This window comes from Cryphonectria parasitica, assembly GCF_011745365.1.
Source record: "Cryphonectria parasitica EP155 unplaced genomic scaffold M406scaffold_11, whole genome shotgun sequence".
Lineage (NCBI taxonomy): Eukaryota > Fungi > Ascomycota > Sordariomycetes > Diaporthales > Cryphonectriaceae > Cryphonectria > Cryphonectria parasitica.
This window is the reverse complement of record NW_024468919.1, coordinates 370,813-393,378: the sequence shown is the minus strand read 5'-3', so window position 1 is coordinate 393,378 and position 22,566 is coordinate 370,813. Positions and strand designations below refer to the sequence as shown.

The following is a 22,566-nucleotide window of genomic DNA, read 5'->3' as shown; positions in this document are numbered from 1 at the left end:
ATCCAGCGCTTCAAACCTGTTGGTAGTATTGGTTCTGCTGGCTCACTTGGATCACCTGGTTGATTCAACTGATTCGGATTATCTTAGATCAGCTACTGATCCTTACTGATCCTGTAATCCTAACCCTTGCTTACGTAATCTTGGTAGGTTGTCCGACGTTGGGTCGTGACACCTGGTTCTTTGTTGGCGGGGCCTGTTTCGTGACTTGCATGCTGGATGGGTTATAACAAATAGCTTATATATATTACATCAATATTCGTTTCAAATAAATTATCAAGAGAACTAGTTAGAATAACTTCAATATACAGTATATTAGTACAGAGAATATAGCTGCTGATAAACTAACCAAAATACTTAAGCTTAACAAACATATAAAATTCGTAAAAGCTTTTAGCTTCGTAAGTTGCTCAGTCTACGAGTGATAACAAATAGGTTAGAAAAGGGATTTACAGTGAGGAGGATGGAGGAAAATACCAAGGGAAAAAGTTACGAAATACGAGTTGGTGGTGAGAATAGCTTAGCTATTGGCTGAGGGGGTGTGTGCGAAGGCCAGTAAGTCACTGGCCCAGGGCTGTGCACAGCCCCTCCAGCCAGCCAACAGCCAGACCTGTTGATAGCCTCAGATAGCTGGCCTCGTGGCGTTTTTCTTCCTTTCTTTTTCTTCTTCAGTGCTCAGCAATGCAATCTTTTTGCCCTCACACATTTGGGGCTATATCAGAGGAGGAGACTGAATTGAGCACGCAGGATCTCACTCCAACATTGGAGTCGCCAGAATTTGGGGAACTGGCGTATTCAGGTACTTGAAGACTGTACAGTCGAGACTTTCGCTAACCGTACGAACTCAGATGAGAAACTCGACCGTATGTGCGCCGAATTTGCTCCGCAGCAGAGTAGTCAGATGAGCCAGGCGCAGTATCCTGAAACCCCCAACACTGAAGGAGAGACTGCTAGCCAAGATCACCACTACGAAGCAACTTCTCTTTCCAATCCTACTTCAACGCAAGAGTCTGCTTCCTCGCCTCTATATGTTACTCATGCCACCATTCAACCCGGTCGGAACGACGACTGTAATGATGCCGGAGGTCGTAGTTCTCTAGGGGATAGCCAGTGCGCTATGAACGACAACGAGCAGGATGAAATCAGCCAGAATCTGCCTACCGCTTCTCCTGAGATCACAGAAACACCTTTCCACACAACTATCTCTACTCCTCAATCACCGAATCATCTGGATGGAAGCGAGAGTGACGGGGCTGTCGATGAAGTGACCGCGACAACTCTGCAAAAGGATTTTCGTCATCGTTCCCAGATCGGATCGCCTACTAAGAGTGATTTCCAACCGAACATCGACAACAGAGCCGCTGAGAAAGTGGCCGCGACAAGTGCGCAACTAAGCTCTCCTTATCCTTCCCTGGTCAGGGCACCCACTGAAAGCCATTTCCGACGACACAGCGCTGGGGACTATGCCGACATTGAAAGCAGGAGCAGACGCTTTAAGCAACCGAGACGCACAGGGAATTCATCCAGGCCACTTAAGCGACGAAAGCTACAGGTGGCGGAGCGTATATCAGGAGTGGAAAGATCATCTGAGAAGAACTACGAGCGATTCAAATCTGCTACTTCCTGGACATCGCAGCATCGTCATAGGAACGGGCCATAGACGAATCTCGCAAAAGCTTAGTCGTATAACGCAGCGCCCACTCTCTTCCAGCGTGTCGTTCTTTACGGCTATCATTCAAGATGATGGTGCGGCACCAACGTTCTCATACAACCAATCACTAGCCTTGATCAAGGGCATGGTTAACCAGACGAAATATCTTGATAGTATTACCATCGACTCCCTGACACTTAATTCATGGTTGGTGACGAGCTATATTCATAACACATCTGAGCTTGGGATTAGCCAAAGGGGATTCATACAAGCAGGTGCTATCTATAGCAACTGGGAAACCGATTCGGAAACCGATATCCTGATACCCAGTACCGACGCTGTCCCCTCTATCGCCATTACCTCAGAGCAAGATGAGCAGCCGATTGATCAAGACGATCTCTCGAGTGACATCAATACCGACACAGATGCGGATTCCGATCTCGATGGTAATAGCGCAAGTTCAGGCGATGAGGATGAATGCACGGGCCGAAATCGCCGGAGTCAATGGTCAGAAACAGAAGATAAGCTTTTACAAGGATGTATGAGGGACAAATTACCTTGGAAGGCTATCTTTACGCAGTTTCCGGGTAGAACCTCGGGTGCAGTGCGTACCCACTGGCATATGTTGCAAAAACAGGCGCAGTAAATTGTATCGTACCACAGAATCCCGTACTTTTGTTCCAGTCGCAGTTCCACACGGGTGTTGTCAGTGCTACTGTTGATGAAATGATTTTGTAATATTACCATACCATTCCATCACATGAGAGACGGTCATTTTCTCAAGATCTTGCTTTGCTTTACTAATTTCGCAGTGCAGCGCAGTACAAGATGATCATCTTGAACTAGTAGAAAGGTTTAACTACACCTTTCAAATCCCTTCCGCCATTGAATGCAGCAATCTCATCAATAGAACAAGCCGACATCATTAATCACTTCTGATAACAGAAACGAAAGTTTACTCTCTCTTTATTTCTGGGGAGTCTGCTACCACTCTAGGATTATCGTCTGTGGTAGGCACCTCTTCATCTCCCTCCGCCACATCGTTTTCGAAACTGGCTAGTATTAATATAACTAGAGGAGAATAGCAGTTCGCCTTAGCAGCATTAGTTAAGCAAAAAAGGAAGGTAGTTGATAACCCACCATCATGTTTCTAGCTCCAGTCGGCCAAGACAAGTCATTACTAGATGCGTAGACATATTGTTTACCCTTTCGCCGTATTTGTATGTAGATCTCTGCATCGAAGCACTTCCTCATCTTGTTAGTTTTATCGAATAGAGTTTTCCTTTGTCGTTGGAAATTTTCACTCGTTAGCTGTTGTCTGCTTTTCCTTTTCCTTTTCCTTTTTTGGTCACGCGCTGGAGATGCTTGGCATAGTGTTAAGGAAGATGATACGGACATCGTTGAACACTCTTTCCCGAGATTATACGATAAGCTTGATACACGTATTCGTGGGATTGAGATGGTAGGGAATTTTGGGCGTTAATAATGTGAGAATAGAGACCCAGAAAAGCGCTCGGAGCCGGCACACCATTCTGAATTCATCACTCACGAGTGGAAATAGTATCCAAATGGAACATGCATAGGACTAAGCGCCCTTTAAAAATTATTATTAGCATGAGAGGTTCGTTACTATAGAAAAAAATTCTTTAACTCGTTGAAACCATCGCATATTCGCTGCAGGTAGTGGTGTGGTGGGGTTCGTCTTGATGCGCGCTTGGCTTGCCGGGGTGCTGGTGCTGGTGCTGGTCTTTTCTTGAAACCGCTTGGCATGGCGTTTCGCGCCAAGGTATTCTACGGTGGGCACCAACCGCTAACCGCTCACGGCCAATCCTCCACACAACCACCGACTCTACATAACCATATAACCACCGCCGACGCTCCCTTCGTACCGCTCGACATGCTCGCACCACTCGAAAAGCTTGACTCCGGCTCTGGAGAGCCGTCACGAAAGAAACGACCTCGAGCCTCGGACACAGAGCTACCGGCGAGCTGTTCGTGTCCCTCGGCCCTTTCCCTCTGGATATTGCCTCTGCTAACTGATGAGTAGCGAAGCGCCAACGACGTGTGGAAGCCACGGATGCGCTGCAGTGCGGCCAGCCAATAGATAAAGAACAGTACCTGGAGGATTGGTTGTCAAAGTCCTCGTGGTCGCGGAAACGGAAACGGACCGACGAACAGTCAGACGAATGGCCAAACAAACGGTCACACAAATGGCCCGACATCATGCCTCGCCCTAATCCTCCTCCCTCGCCGATCGATACTGCTACGACGTTCTCTGGAAAGACCTCCAAGACCTCCGCGAGCGTGCGCGACCCTGACTACGAATTGTCTTTGGCAGACCGCAACATCTACATTCAGAGAGAACACCCGCCTTCCGAGTTGATGCGTCGAGCACGAAATATCATATCGCACCCGCGGCAGTCGCCTCCCATAGATGATGACGCCATTGCTGAGATAAGGGAGAACATACGAAACAATCGGAACAAGGGGGAGGAGGAAGTCAAGATTCATATAGCCGCATCTGTTATTCCGGGTTTCAACAAAGCCCTCGATGAGAAGCTGGAACGGAGTCATGGTCAGCTGTGGTACAAATCTGTTCCTATTCCACTTGATCCAGATGCCGTTTTGGGGCCGGCCCCCGTACCGCTACCGCTGCCGAAACCCAAACCCGACCTCGCCTTTGGATACTCTGAGCGCGCTTTCAGCCCCTCTGAACTTCGGACTATCAAGCTTCTGGTGGAAAGCTCCAGCGGCAAGAGCTTCGCTTCTCCCGACACGGTGCTTCTGTTTCCGTTCTTCATATGCGAATTCAAATCGCAGGCGAGGGAGGGATCACTCTATACAGGAACAAACCAAGCCGCCGGTGCTGGCGCCATTGCTATGAAGGGCATTCTGGAGCTATGGTCTCGCAGTTTTGGCCTGGATAGTTTCGATTTCGACGAGCCCCGGGTCTTCTCACTAACAATGGACCAAAACGTCTTGTCTCTGAACGTTCACTGGATAGGCGCCAGGTCAGACACCGATCAATTCAGCTACAACCTCGAAGAAGTGTCGATGTACCTCCTGAAGTATGGAGCTGGCATACAGGATCTTGAAAATGCAATCAAGAACATATTTGACCGTTTCACTAATGAACCCCTAAAAGACCTCCATACTGGCCTTGCTGAGTATCGGAAAAAACTCATCGCACGCAGGGACGCAGAATCTGCGGAGAGGACTCAGAACGGCGTTGAATCCCGTGCGCCACGTGAGCGACCGAGAGAAGACAAAATGCCACCACCACCGAGCAAAAAAGTGAAGCAGAAGCCAGCCGCTGGCAAGAAAGGACGTGTAGCTCACGAGGTGGAAGAAATATATGAAAGGCGGCAGACGCGGGCGTCGACGCAGAAGGGAAAAAAGCAGGTCGATGTATAAGCCACAGGTGTTCTTCTGCTCGCTCTCTGCGTTCCGACTCTGTAGTGGCTTTTTGCCTTCGCTCAAGTAATTCCTGTAAAAGCTTAGCATTTTCTCCGTTGAGTTGGTCAATCTGAGAATCTAATCCATGTATAGTATTATTTCAAGTTTATAACAACGTACGTATCGACTTATAACATATTACAATCGGCTAAACCAGTTCAATCCCATCCTCATCCTTATTCTTATCGACACGAGTCGACGAGAACATCATCATCGAGACCGTTATCGGCTCAAAAATCCGTTTCTTTATAGACTTGAAGAAGAAACTAAGTGAACAAACCAGCTGCGCGAACAAACAGCCCTTGAAAATGTTAGGTCATGTTGCGTAAATTGTAGTTGTAAGACGTACTAAGATGATCTCCTGACAGAGGCCGCTTTCAAAGATACCCAAGGCTTTATCATTCTCTTCTTTTAATATCAGGAAGATCAGAAGCATTACTCCTCTCGCTAGCTGATACAGTGCTACTAGTACGTTTGTGACGAGCTATAAGCGTAGCAGGGTGATGCATTTTTTTGTTCTGTTGTTCCGAATGGCGATGTTCACGAAGGCGTCTATGTGAAACTGCTGAAGAGGAGGCCGGTGCTATGGTGAGGAAGAGAGAGATGGATACGTATATGTGAGACATCCACTGCAGTCTATATCAGATGAGCTGAGCTGTTGAAGCCTTGGGAGAAGGAGGTTTCGTATCTGATGAGATAGATGGTGACATCAAGTGCGGCCAAGACCCAAGAATGGCAGCCATGAGATTCAGAGGGTGATATACAAGGACTGGAGAAGATGGGCAAGCTGAAGAAGCTATGAGTTGGCAAGCGCAAAATTCTGAAAGGAGGTTTCTTACATTTGTACCGATGAGAAGCTGAAGAGTACAGAAAGTAGCCAAGTCTAACCAACTAATCTGGTGATCGCTGGCAAGTGTTTTAGCAGCGGCAGTGATGTTGGTAATTAATAATGCTGCTTGAATTAAATTGAACGAACTAACAAACCCTGTTTTCTAGCGGTTGCTTAAATTGGCATAGCTATTCCTTGTTCTATACCGCTTGATATAGCTTTTCTTCGCTCTATACCGCTTGATATCGAGGTGTGTAGTAGTTAGACTGAGGATGAAAGCGTCGGAGAAGCAAACGAGAGAAGCAATGAGAATAAGAAGCGACATTTCGAAACAGATAATGAGACGAAATAACTGACTCCGGCCACTGAAAGTGCATATCCTTATATGCCAGACTCATCAAAAGCACTCCTCTGAACAGGAATTCTAATGAATTTAAGGCATGAATTCTTATGATGAACCAGAACTAGGGCGCTGTCGCTCTCGAGAAAAAGGAACGAACAGCCACCAAAGCAATGAGCAAGGGCTCATGCAACCCAAGCATGCCTGTACAGATGAAGACAGCAAACTAAGGCTATACGAGCACAAGAACAGAGTGAAAGACCTATTTTAAATCTGTTCAAGGGATTTAAAATCGAAAAGAAGAGAAAAGAATGCTTGATTATTGCTTATAGCTAAAGAATTTGAAAAGTAGGTAGTATTCTTTATATATATAAGGATTTTTAATCTACTGCACTTCATATCCTACAAATTATCATTCTAGCTATTACAACAATCCTCTTCTAGCAACTTTCTTTCAAAGTTGCAATAAGTTTAATAGTATTGTGATAATGCACTGCAATATCCGAAGATTCTGAAGTATACAAAGAGTTTATGCTAACAAGAGCAGTATCAAAGTATTAATCCCTGAATACGGAAATATAACTGAACAATTTGTACAAGTGCTTCAACTGCCTTTGGAGCTATTCAAGTATAGAATAAATGAATACTTAGATTGATAACTGAAGAGCTATATCTGATGATCTATCTAATAATAATAAATATATTCTTATATATTCATGTTATGACTCATCCAGCATGCAGGTCACGAAACAGGCCCCGCCAACAAGGGATCAAGCGCTACAACCCAACAGCGATTCTCACACCATGGATCGCTGAGCTCGCCAACGATCCAACAGAGCCAACACCACAAACACGATGAAGAGCTGGATATATAAGGGCACGTTCATTACCATTAGATAGATCATTGTACATAGCTCTTCAGTCATCAATCTAAGTATCAGTCTAAGTATCAGATTACCTCTTACTCTGATAGCCCCAAAGGCAGTGAACACTTGCACGGATTACCCAGTTACATTTCCCATAAACCCTTTGTGTACTTTGGAATCTTCGGATTACTGCAGTGCTCATTACATATAACAACAGTAATCAGAAAACTAGCTCCCTCTTTCCATTTCTCGTTCTCGGTTTCATAACGAACGAAGAAGAGGATGGAAGGGAAAGGAAAGGGAAAAAGAAGCGAACCAAAAAAAGAAAAAAGAGAGAACGAGAGAGAGAGAGAGAGAGGAAGACGTGCAGGGCGCCCGCTATGTAAAAGGAGCAGGAAAGAAGGCTAAAAGGAAATGGTCCCGGAGAGGATCGAACTCGCGACCTTCGCATCACTTAATGTTCCTCGATTTTGAGGAATATTAGTACGACGCTCTAACCAGCTGAGCTACGGGACCAGCCGATGAATTGTTGAAGATCTTCCGCGAAAATTCTGATTATAATGTGTCAACAATTAGTAGGCCGAAGGAGGGTGGGGTTATGGTCTGGATGTGGAGCCTCGAAGAGCTTGGCAACCTGAGCAGAGCGGTACATCTAACGGCTGGTGGAACCCATTGCAGCAGGGGGTTTGGGGGAGGAGAAGAAGGGCTTGGGCTTGGCTCGAGATGGCATGACATTGGGCACAGGATGGGTGATTCAGTGAGAGTGTGGAACGATCTGAGGATTCCTTGTTACTGTCTCTATTCTTGTTAGGAGGGAGGAGGGCCTTAGACGGATTCCTATGCACGTTCTACTACTTGCACTTGGAGTCCAGGAGAGGCAACTGGACAGCGGAGCAAGATTTGCGTCCACAGCATGGACGACGGATCTTCGGATGCTGATAACCCTTCTACCGTTTCCATTTTTTAAAGAGAAATTCCTAGCTGCCCGGCTCGCTGGCTGGCTGATTGGTTAAGTGACTGACCTTCGTTTGTGTCCCAACGGATAGTATATTTCATAACATTCTCTCGCAGAGCCGTTGTCCTTGTCTCGTACCTACCATGTACCATGCCAAAGCACTATTGTGTACCATAGCATGTGTGCTATGGGATTGGGTACCGGGGGGGGGGCGTTGATAACGCCAGACTCGGATCTAGCACAAAATCAGCATAGCATAACCTCCAGTTCGGCAAAACGGTGCAAACTACCGGGGGCTGACGCACTAACGATACACCATCATCCACAACCCTCTTCTCCTTCCCTTTTCCCTTAGTATATTTTACTTAGTACATCGTCGAGACAAGCGCGAGCAGGAGAAGAAGAAGAAGAAGGGAAAAAAGGTCGTGGTGGTGCATGTTTGAGCCAAGCCCGACGATACAACTGTACTTCGCACAATGTTACAGACGAGTTCTTGGCAGTCCGACACTATTTTTCTTGGGGTGGAGAGGTTTTGAGAGCGTGATTTAGGGGGGATAGTGAAGCAAGGCAGGTATCGTGTGGATTCTCCCCGGGCCCCCCTCTCGTCTTTACCTACCGTGGTCCTACCTCACTATCTGCTTAGTACCCCATCTGCTTTTTTACTTGGCTTTGACGATCAAATAAACTTAATTTTCTATTATTACTTTACTTTCTCAGACTTTCGTGTCCAGGATGTCTGTGTATTGAGAGCCACCGTTATCCCCACGCCTAGTTTGCCAGGGCATACGCTACCTCTCTCTTTTCTCTCACCCGCGCGCCATTTTGTAACGTCATGTCTCCGCCAAGTTCGTCAACATGTTTCTTGGTGTTGTCGTTCCTGTTGCTCTGATGGAAAATTGAGTGGCTCACTCATCGCTCAGAGCTTACTCTGATCCATCTTGGAGAAAGGGATTTCCATCTCTCCTTTTACTTCTACCTTTTCTCTCTTCTTTCCTTGTGCCCCGACAAAGACCCAAGAAGTGGCCCCCGTTCCTCGGTCAGCTTTTCTGTTCTGTGCTCCCTCCAGTCGGCAACAGAATTTGCGGTGCCACCATATTATATGATACCCAGAGTCTCCTGATTCCCAGTGACACTGCATCGTGCGACTGAAGGGGATACAGAGCGTTGTCTTGAACGCCATCATCAGAAAAGGAAGGAAAAGAGGGAGAGCACAGGAGTGGCGCATAGAATTAAAACTTGCAAGCCAGCGCCAAACGACGCTGCACCCAGCAGCCCGCCCCTTCAGGACGATGTTGTTCTCTTCGAGTCTTGCCTTTTTGACATTGGCGCCCCTGTTTCTCTGCGTACCAACAGTGCTGGCTACGAGCGGCTTCTCATCCACCTGCGCAAGTGAGTCAGCCTCTTCCCACTTTCGAGTTTCAACATCACTTTTACGTCCTCTTCCTCCTGCGTGTGCGTGTGAAAGACCCAAGCCGGAAGGGATAGAAAAAATGATATGGTGAGCATATAAGTACTGACTATCATCTGTTCTCCCCCCCTCAAGATTACTACCTCGGGAATGGCGTCTCGGACGGGACCGGTGAACTCTTCATCGAGGCATGGTGCCACGGCGGCCTGATGTACGACGGAACTCCGTATTCGGGAAAATGTAGCCGGTTGAGCCTAGCAGAGTGCTTCAAGAGTGTGGGTTCTAAGTTTTTTGTCATGTCTTTGACGTTCACCGGGGCAGGGGCGAGGATGCATCAGGCTAATAAGGGTGTGCAGGATGACGGCGAACTCGAGCCCCTCGATCAAGACACAGACCTCTATCACCGCGATATTGCCACTGGCTGCGACATCGAGAGCTGTGCGATAAGAGGCGACGCATGGGACGGGCCAATCATGACATGCTATTGTCAGGGCTCGAGTGGGCAATGGACCCTTGCGAGCATCGATCTGGGTGAGTGCGCTTCCGTTCTTTTCCCTTCTCCAAACGAGAAGCCAAAGACGTGCTGCGAAGATGTGAACATCTGCTAACATGGGATTGCGCTTGTCAGATGAACACGTCGGCAATGAAGCTGGATACCTGATGTGTGGTGATACCCTAGGGACGGAGTCTTGCTTGGACCCATGGGCACGAGGTGCAGAGGGCGAGCTGCGATGAGAAGATCAAGACGGCGAAGTACAGACCGAGTCGACATGCCCTTGTGCTGCTGGATGACATGTAGTGGACTTTGCCAAAACATTTCACATCAAGTGGGTGACGCCGACGGTCGAACTATCCCGCTCTCATTCATGCGGAGGTTTTCGCCCTCCCTTCTTCTCATGATGCTAGGTCCACTGGAAGAGATGTGGTTTCGTGGGAATTGGAAATTCCGAGGGAATCTAGCAGGTATCTGTGATCTAATTTTTGAGTGTAAGGAGCAGCGCCAAGAAGGTCACCAATAGCTAGTGGCCAGCCTGCGAAAAGCAGCATTATCAAGCGGCGTTGCAAATTCTGCTACTTGAGTACGTTAACCGGTACACTTAAGAACAGTTCTTCTAAAGGGTGGGGCCTGGAGGATGGCGTCTGCAGCGAGGGAGCAGCTGCGTGACGGCGGCCCAGAGATCATTCAGTAGCCAGACTGCCGGGCACAAGACAAGAGACGAACGGCACATTCTCTCTGGGGTGGACTTACTCATTCCAGTCACAGTATCAACGGATATCAATCTCGAATCCACACATACTCCTCAAAAAATAAAAATACCAAGTTTCATTACAATGTCTTGCCGTTCTGACTTAAGTAGAGATCCCTCATGTACAGATCCGATGCTGATTCTCACAGCCGGGCCAACTAGTGATTCTTCTTCTTGGCGGCCTGGCTCTCATCCTTCCGCCTCAGGAGCTCGGCCTCCTCGTCCTCAATGGCCTTGTCGATCTTGGCGCCTCTGGACGGCTCATTGCCGTGCATCTTGGCCGGGGCGGTGGGGTCGTGCTCGCCGGCGATCTGCTCGGCCGTCTTCTTCTTGCCGCTGCCATCGTTGGGGTCGTTCTGGTCATGAGCAGCCGCAAGACGGTTGGCTATGCTGCGCTCGTCCTCTGTTTTCCTCCCCCAACGTGTCCCTTTTGTGAGCTTCCGTGTAGCATTGTATTCTCGGAGAGAGAGTTTGTGTGCATGCATGGGCGATATCTTACTGGAATCATTTTCCTTGTGGGAGTGTTCCTTGCCCTCCTCGTAGCGTTCGGCCTGGTCGTCTTGCTTCTGAGACGCGGGGGCGTTGCGCTGGTCGCCTGCCTCATAGACGGCGGCGTTTCCGACACTGGAGGATCCGGACATGTTGAGTGGGGAGTTGAGGGGTGAATTGGAAGTAGGTGTTCTTGACGAGAGGAGAAGAAGACGAAGAAGGAGATTGTGGAAGGATGACTGAGGTGGTGTATGTTGGGTGCAAAGGAAGGAGGTAGTCCGCTTCTTAAAACATCACCTTTAGAAGGAGCTTACAAGGGAGAGGTTTACTCATGATGTCATCTTGTGTACGAGACCACAAAACCTCAGAGCCTTCTTTAGGAAAGACCGCGTGCTCTAGCTTCCTCGGCAACATGATGTTTCAGTACTACTCTAGAGCACTGTCTGGCCGGGGCAAGGGCGCTAACCCAGTACTATGGTAGTAGTAGTAGGCCGGCTGAAGCTGTCTGGTGCTGTAGCTAAGAGAGAGCTGGTTGCAGGGCTCGAGTGAAGGGAGTATTTACTCAGTCCTTCCTTTTTGTATGACTGGCCTACCCTTCTTCCACAACTGCATAACTGGATACATTGCCCCGCTCTCATTGCTTCTCGCACAGCCGGCTGCTAGATCTTCTTTCACCGACCACTCCCCCAGCATCCTTGCTAAAGTCCACACAATCCTGAACGTCCTAAGCAAGATACACGTTGTCGACGAAGGGCATGCTTTTCGGATGTGGTTCAGATCGAACTTGGTCGAGAAATCCATAAAACCAACCTGACTGCTGACACGATTGGCAGCCAGCCAGCGGTGGCCAGTTGAGCTTCGGCTGCATAAGCCGTATCCCCCGGTGGCGTCGGACTTGGCCTCGGTAAAGAAAGGCGAGAAGATGTATTCTCGCGTCGGTGCTCGCATTAGAACCAGTATTTCTCGTCTCACCGTGGGTCTATAAACCAAACTGGGGCGGAGGTGGAGGGCAGGGGGGACAGGTCTTTTGCGAGCATTGGAAGAATAGACTAGATAACAATCCGAGGAGAGAAGAATTAGATGCTTTCACAAGGTGATTCTGAACAGATCAAGAGGTCAAGGTTAGCAAATTCCCCGACCCCAACACGTTGGGCATTCATGATGAAGAAAGCAGCATGCAATACAGTACAAGTCATGTCATCAGTAGTCGAGTGAACAGTCTCCGGATTGAATGTCATAAAATCTGTATTTCCAGCCTGGGCAAGTCTAAACAAAAGCCATCAGAGTACAGCTTGGGCCTTGAGCAAGTGTAAAACATACCCTAGGAGGATATAATTGAAAGAAGAAAAGAAAGCTCTCCTCCAGACGTCCATGATCGAGGTACAAGAAAAGGGTACAGGGACTTTTTCTTTTGCTCTAGTATATATAGAAACTTCATTGCCCTGCCCGACTACGAACGAATGCATACATGTATCCATGCATACATACCGCACGCCGCCGACCGCCTCTTCTTTTACTCGTTGTCCTTGACGTCGATGACGGTGCTCTTGAACTTCCTGGCGGGGACTCTGCGGTTGAACAGGATGTCCAGCTCACGGTAGGAGCGGTGCTTGAGCTCGGGCAGGAAGAAGTAGGCCATGACCCAGCAGACGACGGCGGTGCTGCCCCAGACATAGCCGCACTTGCCGGCCAGGTTCCAGCCGGTGGAGTTGAGCATCTGGGAGGCGAGGAAGATCATGGGGATCTCGGCGACGTAGTAGGCCGCGCGGCCGACACCGGTGCTCAGGGCGCGCAGGCGGACGGACGAGGTCTCGGCGATGATGGAGTAGCTGATGGGGCCCAGGGTGCCGGCGAAGACGAAGGAGATGATGATTCCGAGCACGGCCTGGGCGTAGTTGGTCGCGTGGGTCTGCGGCACCGAGGCGCAGATACCCAGGATGAAGAGGAAGGTGATGTTGGTGGCCGTGCCCCAGAGGTAGATGGTGCGGCGGCCGAACCAGCCCGAGAGGAACCAGGAGCCCGCGTTGGCCACGAATTGGAGGCACGAGTTGATCAGGTTCAGCTTGAAAGCAAAGTCGCTCGAAATGCCAGCCTCTGTGGAAGAAGGAAGAAGGGGGTCAGTCTTTTGGACTCAACATAATACTATCCCAGCTGGGAGGAGGGTCGGGGGGTGCAGTGCAGGACGAGGTGGAGGGCAAGGAGGAGAGTGCTACTCACGCTCAAAGAAGAAGGTGGCCTGGTTGGCAATCAGGTTGCCGGCAAAGTTCTGCGAGGCATACATCAAGCAGGTGATGGTGGTCCGCCTCAGGTCGGTGCCCTTGAAAAGATCGAGAAGGGTTGGGGTGCCACCCATCTGGGCCTCGATCTCGATGGTCCGCTCGATCATGGCAAGTTGCTCATGGGGGTTCTGTCTGGACTTGCGGCCGAGGCGCTCGACGGAGCGGAGGGCCTCCTGCTTGCGCCCGCGGCGCATCAGCCACCAAGGGGACTCGGGAGCGAGGAAGATGAGGATCAAGAGCGGGGTCTGTGAAGGAACAACAGGAGAGGTCAGTCTTCATATTTTGGGGGGGGGGGGGGTCTTCAGAATGTAACAGAAGAGAAGGATGGAGTGACTTACAGGGAAGATCCACTGCAGGGCCAAGGGGACTCGCCAGGCCCACTCGTCGTTCCGCTGGTTGTAGCCGTAGGTGGCAGCGGCGACAATGATACCGCCAATGGACCAACTCATCTGCAGTGTGGCCGTGCAAGCGCCTCGGAGGGCGAGAGGGACCACTTCGCTGGCGTAGGCGGGAGAGTTGGCAATGAAGAAACCCCAGGGGACACCCTCAAACGCCTGTCCGATGACGAGTGCGGGGAGCGAATCGGCCTTTTATCTCAATGTTAGATGGTTTTCTGCGTCAGACCAACAAGTAAAACATGGAATGGGTTTTTTCTTCTTTTTCTTTCCCTATCCAAATACTTACAAAGAAAGAAATGAAAATGGTGGCGTTCATGAGGATGAGGCCCACGATGGTGGTCCAGCGGTAGCCGATACGGTTGGTGATGGGGCCGGCGAGGAAGACGCCGACAAAAGCACCACACTGGCCGGCCTGGAAGAGGGCACTCTGCCACTTGGTGGGGATGACCTTTGCGTCGCCGCTCGTGACACCGTATCTATTTTGAAAGGCGGGAAGGGCGACGAAGTTACCGTTCAGGAACATGTCGAACGACTCCATGACCTGATAGAAGGCGTAACATAAATATTAGCCAAGATCTTGCATGAGATTATGAGAGAAGTAGGGAAAAAGGTGCAGAGGGAGAATGTTTACTGACAATTGTAAAGCAGAAGATGAAAGCCCACACGCAGGCCATGGGATGGTCCTGGACGGCTCCCCAGAGGGTTTGCTCGTGCTGGCGGTCCTCACCGTTGACGGCCTCGTTCATGAGGTCCTGGTTGCCCAGGACTTCAGAGTGGAGGACATCCTCCTTCTCATTGAGATCATGATCATTTTCTCTGAGCTCGTCGGCCGTGACCGTCTCGTTGTTGGGCCGCACCTCCTTCTCCGGGTCGACAGGAACGGACGACATGATGTCTTCTGTCTTTTCTGTCTACTCTTCTCTTCTTCTTCTTCTTCTTCTTCTTCTTCTTCTTCCTCCTGCTTCTTCCTGCTTCTCTCGTTCTTTCTCTCTCGTCTCTCTTCTGTACTCGTTCGTACTGGGGGATTTGGAAACTACTGCAGGCAGCAGAGGCAGGACGAGAGACTGACTGGACCAGATCAATGCATGTGGCACCAACAAGCAAGCAGCTGCTGCAAGCTGCAGGAGGGAGCACAAGAAGGCGGGCCAGACGAGGGATCTTATAAGATACTCACTCTTTGTTGTTACATCGCCCAGCGCAGGCCTTGGCGCCAGGATGCCAGACCACGAGGTCTAATGTTCGCGCGTTCCTAATCGGGCCGGACCAAGCAGGCAAGCCCTCCATGACACTAGCGATCCTACGCAAGCGCACCAATGATTACTGGTGGGAGGGGTTCTCTGCTGTCTCAAGCGGGACGCTCTGATTGGTGCATAAAAAGGTTGGGGTACGAGCTGGGGAAGGCCTTGGTCAAAGCTGGGGTAGGAGAAGCGGGTTGGTTGGGGTTTGGGGCTGGGGCCGCATCCACCCCCGCGGACGCGAGTTTCTGACCGCCAGGGAACTGGATCCTGCCTCGTTGCTTGTTGTGTGTGTGTGTGTGTATGCGTGTCTCTCTCTAAGAGGAAGTCTCAGAGAAAAGAGAGCAAGTGAGTCTGTGTCTAGTTGGTACTACGCCCATCCATCCTGCGCACTGGTTTCCCGTTTCCCTTCTTTTTGCCAGCCGACTTTCCGAACGCTTGCCACCGCCGTACTGATACATTCTTGGGTAGTAGTACTACAGACTACAGTACATACTACGTAGTATTGCCGCTAGTACAATGTAAGTCACCCCTGTCATCTGCCAGGGACCAGCGTCCCAGAGCCTTGAAAGGACCAAATGACCGAGAAGGAAGAGAGAGAGAGAGAGAGAGAGAGAGAGAAACGCAAGAAAAATAGAGGGAAGAGGAAAAAGACTGAGGATCGTACAGGGAGGATGATGAGAAATTCAAATGACTGCTGGACAGGAAACAACACGAGGTATGACAAGATCACAAAGGATACACAGTCAATCACAGAGGATACGAGGAATGTAAGATCCCTGGTCAGGTGGGGGAATGGAACCCGGGGCAAGAAAGAATCTGGGGAATCCGAGCAACGGCCAAGGTCCGGCAGGGTTCCGGGGGGGGGGTGGGCCACAAGTGGAGGGCCAAAGTACGTACTGTACAAGCGTGTGCCTCGGTAGTGATAACCATGTTTTGAAACCGAGCCCGACTCGTACTTTTTTTAAACCTAAATTATTTCTTCTCAAAGGATCTTTCCCCATCACCGAGAGAATGTATACTATTGCCAAACTTTTGTACTCTTTCAATGCTGAAGATTAGGATTTCCATTATATGGCTAATTTCCATCAAGATTGAAATGGTTGCTTGCAATCTCCGTGTCTCTAAGCATAAGAAATGCACTTGAGCCTTCAGATTGCAACGCACAGCGTTTGGCTCACATGACAACGGTTTTCCTTTTCCTCTGTTTTCTTTTCTTCTTTTTTTCTTCTTTTTTCTCTTTCATTGCTACAACTACCTGGACCAAAATAGACACACACACACACATGCACACACATATGCACACCTCCCCCCCCCCCTCCTTCCCCAAAAATGAGTTCACTGCAGCTCTTAAGCCTCCTCTAAGCCATGCGGACGTGCTGCTGGAACGAACCATACACAGACTTTGGACGATCACTCACCCAAGGGTGTGTGCAGTTTGGTACTACCGTAGTACCGTACAGTAGTATGTAACAACACAGGGCTGAGTTAGCGAGGGTTTAGACCCATTCCAGTCCTTCACCTTTTCCACACCCACACCTTGATGCCTTTCCATCTTCACGGTTGAATGAAACCTGCAACCAATCATCAGTCCAGGGTCGTTGAAAAGGTTGGTAGTGCGTAAAATAAGATGACCCAGCGGTCTGTCACTGTGGGACAATCCCTGGCTCAAGTGAGGATGTCATACATTGCAGCAGTGTCACTCTAGAGGAGAGGGCTAAGTGGGCCAACGAACGCCCCCAATTGTGTTTTTCCTCCCATGAGAATGGCTCAAGTTCGTGGTTGCAAGGGAGCCTAAAACTATTACAGACAAGCCAAACACGGCAGTGGGACGGTGAATACGCTGGTGCATGGTCTAACTGTCATCTGTAGACAGTGAGGCCACGCCAATACTCTGAGCTTAATTTTGCCAGAGGCTTGATTTGTCCGTCAGACTTGGCAGTCCAAGGACTTAGGCTTGTGGATGATGCCTTATCGTGCTACTTGTAGCCGCTGCTAAATGATAGCTTATTTTGTGGATCTGGCTCGGTGGACCTGTGCCGGAGAGGAAGACGAGAATGGGCACTACGCTCCGTTGATCTTGGTGTTTTTGTTTGCTGTTTGCCGCTCGTGACGGAAAACCCGAACCAACTCAAGCGCTCGTTCATTGTCTATGACCACTGGTGAGTTTGAGATTGTGCTCTTTTGCCCTCAGAAGCTAGGCAAAGTGGTTCTGATGTGTACGAGAATTATGTCACCTGTTCAACTGAATTCCATATCGCAGCAACTCCACAACATCGCGCAAGATCTCTGGGAGATCTCAAACAAGTGGACCATTGCCGTGAGGGGAAAGAATACCCCAGTGGGGAATCATAGTATTGGAGTCCTAGTGAATAATATTATACAGCTGCACAATCAGATACAGCATGCTTCTGCTCCAAACACACACACACACACACACCTCGAATGCTCTCAGGCCACAATCCTCCCTTCATGACCTCTGCCACTCATACTCTGGAAGATTATACTTGTCCCCTCCAAACGAGCTGGCAAACGACCGACTAGCCCAGGCAAAAACCCTCTTGAACTTCATGGCCCAGGCCACGACCATAAACAGGGTATTCCGCACCCAGATCCCCCAGGCCGTCTGTGGCGCCATGATCCCAGGCACCCCCGGTGGGATCTTTTGCATATCCTCAATGATGGGCCGCATGCGCTCCTCATAAGCCCTGAGACCAGCATCGACGTCGCCCTTGTGCCTGTTGATCTCGCCGGCCAGGACGTACGCGCCCGTCAGCGCCAGGCTGGTCCCGCACCCCGTCGGCCCAGGGGCATAGCCCGCGTCGCCCACGAGGACGAACCGGCCGTTGGACAGGGTCGGCGCCTTGACCTGCACAAGCTCGCTGGCGTAAAAGTCCTCGGCCTTCATCATGCCGTCCACGACCACATCGGCCTTCCAGCCGGCGCCGCGGAACCGCTCGGCCATGTAGGCCTTGAGCGCGCCCTCGCCCTTTTTAGCAGCCTCGCGAAACGCCAGCGTCGCGTCTGTCCCGTCGCGCGGCTTGATGCCCATGAACCCAACCTTGCTGCCGCCCGCCGGGTCCGGCCCGATCGCCACGAACCGCCCGCCCACGGTGCTGTACGCCTTGCCGACCTTGCCGCCGCGCAGCAGATCCTCGCCGATGGTGAAGAAGGCCGCCCAGCTGTTGAGCGGCACCATGTGGTCCCGCACGCCGCAGCCCAGCCCGATGGCCCGCGTGCGCGACGTCGCCCCGTCGCAGGCCACGACCAGGTCGAACTCGGCTGCCGGCAGCCCGTTTGCAAACTCGACCGTGGCCTGGGCCCGCCCCTGGTGCTGCTGGATGGCCCGCACCTGCTCGCCAAAGACGTACGTGATGCGGTCGTCGTCCTTGGTCAGGTCGTACAGCACCTGCGCGAGGTCGCCGCGGAAGATCTCGTAGTCCGACACCACCGACTGCGCGTTCGGGTCGCCCGTCGCCCGCATCACGGCAAAGGGGGAGCCGTCGTCGCGCACGAAGCTGAGGCCCTCCATGTCGTGCAGCACGGCGCGCACGGCGGGCTCCATGCCTGACATCCGGCGCATCACTGTCAGGCCTGATGTGCGGAGGTCGACGTTGTGGCCGCCCTTGCGGAGGTGAGGGAAGCGCTCGATGATCGTGACTTGGGCGCCGGCCCTGGCGAACCAGTATGCCGCTGTGGGGCCTGCGATGGATGCCCCCACGACGAGGACGCGGAGGTTGTTGGACATTCTGCTGTTGTGGTGGGCAGGCTATGGAGGATGAACAAGGCTTGGTGGTGAATAAAGAAAATTGGGATTCTGCTTCGAGAGTTCTCAGTAATTATACTATGAAAGTAATTGATAGCAACTGACCGAGTTCCATGACGAGTGCTTGAGCAGGGGGAAATGGTGGCTTATGTACCTTATTTCAAAGACCACATCAAACAAGATTCAGGACCATCGCATGATGAAATAGAAAGCATCAAAAACATTATGCAAAACCCGGTTTTCCCCTGCCTCGGGCCCGAGAAAAGAGTGTTGGACAACGATGCCTTCGTGTGACTCGCATATTTTGTCCGAGGCCGCCCGGTAAGACGGGCCCGGATGGACTCGGACTCAAATTCAATCCTTGATCCGCCGTCATGACAATTGGCCATGACCCAGAATTTATTTTATTCAGGGGGTTCCATATGAAAATGGATCAACTAACCTCATCTGGGCAAGGACCAAGAGTCATTATCCTGTGTTGGATTTTCTGCTCCTTGATTCCAGCCAATTCTTCTGTCTGGCCTTTGAGCTTCTCACTTTTCTATGGTAAAAGGGGAACACGAAGGGGCCAAAAGTATGCAACCACGAAAAGGAGGGCCAGCCCCAGCATGAGCCAGAAATGTGTAGTTCATACTAGTAAAAGTTCGTGGGCTGAGATCTCGCACGAGGAGAAGAAAAATGCAAAAAGAAAGGAGAAAAAAAGAAAGAAAAAAGAAGAGAGAAAACGACAAAAAGGACAAAAGTGAGAGGAGAGCTAGATAAAAAGAAAGACAAAAAGAAAACAAAACAAAAAGTCTAGGACCAGTCGCCATCAAACTTGAGCTTCTTGCCCTCCGCCAGCGTATCGTAGATGTCCTTGAGCGTCCACGGCTTGTAGACGTAGCCAGGAGGAATATTAGTATTCTGGAACGGCGTCCCATCCACGAGGTTCCGGAATGCATTCCCATAGTTGACATAGGCGTATCGTTCTGGGTTGTGACGCAGCACCCACCACCCGTACTCGGGTCTGTAGTTCTTTGGGTCCGCAAGCACATTAGTGCCCCATTCAGGCTTGAGGAAGTGGCTCTGGTTGATGAAGCCCATCAGTTGGCAGCAGGAGACACGTTCAAACCTAAAAAGAAAAACGAAGAAGAAGAGAAACAAGTTAGCCGCCAATTTGTGTGGAAATATTGGTCTGTCTTGTTGGAGAGAAGGAGAGTAGTTAACTCACCTCAGCTTGTTGTGCACTTTGGCCCACATGCCCGTCTTTATAGTACCACCACCAAGCTGCAGGCAGGTGGCTATCGAGATGGCGTCCTCTAGTCCCTGGTTGACTCCGCTGCCGGATGAAGGAACAAACGTATGAGCGCTGTCGCCTGCCTGGACGACCCGGCCCAGCGGCGAGGACCACGTCGGCTGCGGGTCCCGCCAAAGCAGCTGCCAGTCCACGACGGAGTCCTTGGGCGCAGTCCTGACGAGTTTCTTCAACACATCTGGGATTTCCGGGAAGTTGGAAAGAAATGTTGCCACTTGTTCCCCGGTGACAAAGTTGTGCCAGGATTCCTTCGAGGTGCCAACCGTATCCTATAATAATCAACACAATTAATGAGTGAAAACATTTATGCTCCTGTTACTTCTCTTCTTCCTCCCCCCTCCTCCTTCTTCATCAAACAGTCCTTGTAATAACACATTAGATTCTTGAGAGGGGGAATCTCACCTTGTGCGTAATGTACCACTGCATCTCCTTGGGAAACCTTGCCACGCCAATCACGAGGTTCTCACCCCTCCACTGCTCAAAGTGGCCATACCCATTATCAAGCAGAGGAAAGCGCTCGGCCAGCTCTGGATCCGCCGTGACATGCTCGATGGGATAGGCAGCACGGAAAATGGAATGTGCACTGTTCATGGCCCGGACCTCGTGGCCGCTGATCAGCTTGTGCGATTTGGTTCCCACGCCATCAGCAGACACCACGACATCTGCAGATTGCCTTGAGCCGTCCTCGAAAATCACCCCGGCCTTCTCCTCTTCCTCGAAGTAGTCGACCACGCGCTTGCCAAAGCTGACCTGGATGCCCAGCTCCTGTGCCTGGGCCAGCATCGACGCGGCCAGGAGGGGCCGGTTGATCCGATATAGCCTGCTCGGGCCTGGGGTGCCGTCGTCGTCCAGCCGCCCGTTGGCAATCTCTTTCAGGTGAAACTGCTCGGGGCCCGCAACTTTCTCTCCTGTGATCTTATGATACGAGATGAGAAGGTCGACCGAATCCTGCTCGAAGGACCTGAACAGGGCTGGCCAGGACCGCTCAATATACGCTCCAAGCACGGTAAAAGAATCACCTGTAGGAATCCAAGATCTGTTAACAGATCATAATGTTGACACAGACAGAGAACAAAGAATCCACAAAAGAGGAAGACGGAGGAGAAGGACCCCAGCCTGTCTGGTCATTTTATGTCTGCTTACCTGCGGCGCTTGGGGTAGGACTTCGTTCGAGGACGCCCACGACCGTGTGCCCTTTGCGCCAGCACTCGAGTGCCGTAAAGAGGCCAACCGGCCCAGCGCCCACTATCAGCACATTGATTCCGGTCAAGGGGTGTCGGTGAAGGTCGGTAGCCCTGTCGAACTGGTGCGTGGAACTGTACTCGGTGAAGAAAGACATGATGGCGTGTTGAGGAGTGATGTGGATGGCACGATTTGTTTGTTCTTCTTTCTTTTCTTGTACCAAATATGATGTGAGAAACCTTGACACTGACTTGCATTTCCTTCTCTTATTTGTGCACCATCTGCCGTGTTAGCCAACATATTTATACGATAGCCTTGACTTCGGGATCGGACTGGGTCGGCCACTCCGGCTCGTGGCCAGCCAATCCTCTCCTCCGCGGACGTCGGGTTGTCCGACGACAAATAACATAATTCGTCAGGGCTGGAATGGCGTTGCTTATTTGAGAGGATGCTCTCACTGTTTTGTTCTGACTGCGCCGCGGAATCGGCACACACGAACAGCTGCGGCGTCGGCGGTCATGGTCCGACACAGTATCTTGTGTTACATATACTCTCTTGCGGAAATTTGTATTCTCCACTCTCGTCGTTTCGGCTGACTGTGGTCTTTTGTCCTCGCAGGGCGAGATCTGGTTGTGAAAGCAGTTAGCCCTGGCCTTTGTTGTTTTGGTCCTCAGGCTGCCACCTGATTCTTCTCCGAAGCCTAAAAGCCTGGAATCGAGAAAAAGCAGTAAATCTTGGGGAAAGGAAGCAAGGCACTGTCGGAAGACAATGAAGCATGTTAGTCAGCACTGACGGTGCTGGGCTTGGATTTGGTAGCAAGTAAGGAGGTAACGACTTGGCAACTGGGTACTCTCGCGCGCGATGGATTAAGCCAGGGAAAATACAAGATGAGATCCCCTGAACGATCAGTATTACAGAGTGGCGCCCAAGGCATCGGATAGAGTTATTTCTGAGCAGAGAAAAACAAATACAACAATACCTGAGGTTTTGCGAGCATTGACAGATATCATACTTGTGCATATCTGCTCCATGGAGTCATGGCAAGCTTTCTATAAGACTGCTGGGGACTGGCAAGGCTAGATGGCCTTGTTTTATATAAAGTAGTGGAGAGACCTATTCTGTGCAAACTCAACCCATCAAGTTTACTAGTCTTTTCAGAAAAAGATCTTCATTG

At 50.5% G+C, this 22,566-nt stretch overlaps 6 protein-coding genes and 1 non-coding gene across 7 annotated transcripts; 2 read left to right on the top strand and 5 right to left on the bottom strand.

Moving 5' to 3' along the window:
• Positions 1 to 3,871: 3,871 nt before the first annotated feature.
• Positions 3,872 to 4,790, top strand: M406DRAFT_75339 (uncharacterized protein; the record flags this gene model as incomplete). The annotated part of the gene is made up of 2 exons (XM_040925831.1): positions 3,872 to 4,716; positions 4,757 to 4,790. 2 exons carry the CDS (start codon positions 3,872 to 3,874, stop codon positions 4,788 to 4,790), a joined length of 879 nt encoding a protein of 292 aa, XP_040770944.1.
• Positions 4,791 to 7,554: 2,764 nt separating this feature from the next.
• On the bottom strand, positions 7,555 to 7,655 carry M406DRAFT_t120. The gene has a single exon. It is a non-coding gene; the product is annotated as a tRNA-Ile (tRNA).
• Positions 7,656 to 9,383: 1,728 nt separating this feature from the next.
• M406DRAFT_335175 (uncharacterized protein) lies at positions 9,384 to 10,692 on the top strand (the record flags this gene model as incomplete). Its single annotated transcript, XM_040921000.1, has 3 exons — positions 9,384 to 9,483; positions 9,638 to 10,033; positions 10,610 to 10,692. 3 exons carry the CDS (start codon positions 9,384 to 9,386, stop codon positions 10,690 to 10,692), a joined length of 579 nt encoding a protein of 192 aa, XP_040770943.1.
• Positions 10,693 to 10,829: 137 nt separating this feature from the next.
• On the bottom strand, positions 10,830 to 11,390 carry M406DRAFT_343599 (uncharacterized protein; the record flags this gene model as incomplete). The annotated part of the gene is made up of 3 exons (XM_040921891.1): positions 10,830 to 10,847; positions 10,932 to 11,152; positions 11,249 to 11,390. The coding sequence occupies 3 exons, from the start codon at positions 11,388 to 11,390 to the stop codon at positions 10,830 to 10,832; spliced, it is 381 nt and encodes a 126-aa protein (XP_040770942.1).
• Positions 11,391 to 11,633: 243 nt separating this feature from the next.
• Positions 11,634 to 15,005, bottom strand: M406DRAFT_358660 (uncharacterized protein). The gene is made up of 7 exons (XM_040923965.1): positions 14,551 to 15,005; positions 14,202 to 14,456; positions 13,856 to 14,104; positions 13,456 to 13,762; positions 12,559 to 13,332; positions 12,428 to 12,504; positions 11,634 to 12,337 (listed from the first exon to the last, which is right to left on the bottom strand). The coding sequence occupies exons 1-5, from the start codon at positions 14,803 to 14,805 to the stop codon at positions 12,752 to 12,754; spliced, it is 1,647 nt and encodes a 548-aa protein (XP_040770941.1). The 5' UTR covers positions 14,806 to 15,005; the 3' UTR covers positions 11,634 to 12,337; positions 12,428 to 12,504; positions 12,559 to 12,751.
• A 2,045-nt stretch (positions 15,006 to 17,050) lies between these two features.
• On the bottom strand, positions 17,051 to 18,898 carry M406DRAFT_343596 (FAD/NAD(P)-binding domain-containing protein; the record flags this gene model as incomplete). The annotated part of the gene is made up of 2 exons (XM_040921890.1): positions 17,051 to 17,066; positions 17,628 to 18,898. The coding sequence occupies 2 exons, from the start codon at positions 18,896 to 18,898 to the stop codon at positions 17,051 to 17,053; spliced, it is 1,287 nt and encodes a 428-aa protein (XP_040770940.1).
• Positions 18,899 to 18,941: 43 nt separating this feature from the next.
• M406DRAFT_297286 (uncharacterized protein) lies at positions 18,942 to 21,549 on the bottom strand (the record flags this gene model as incomplete). The annotated part of the gene is made up of 4 exons (XM_040919305.1): positions 18,942 to 20,027; positions 20,127 to 20,479; positions 20,613 to 21,229; positions 21,354 to 21,549. The coding sequence occupies 4 exons, from the start codon at positions 21,547 to 21,549 to the stop codon at positions 19,712 to 19,714; spliced, it is 1,482 nt and encodes a 493-aa protein (XP_040770939.1). The 3' UTR covers positions 18,942 to 19,711.
• Positions 21,550 to 22,566: the final 1,017 nt, after the last annotated feature.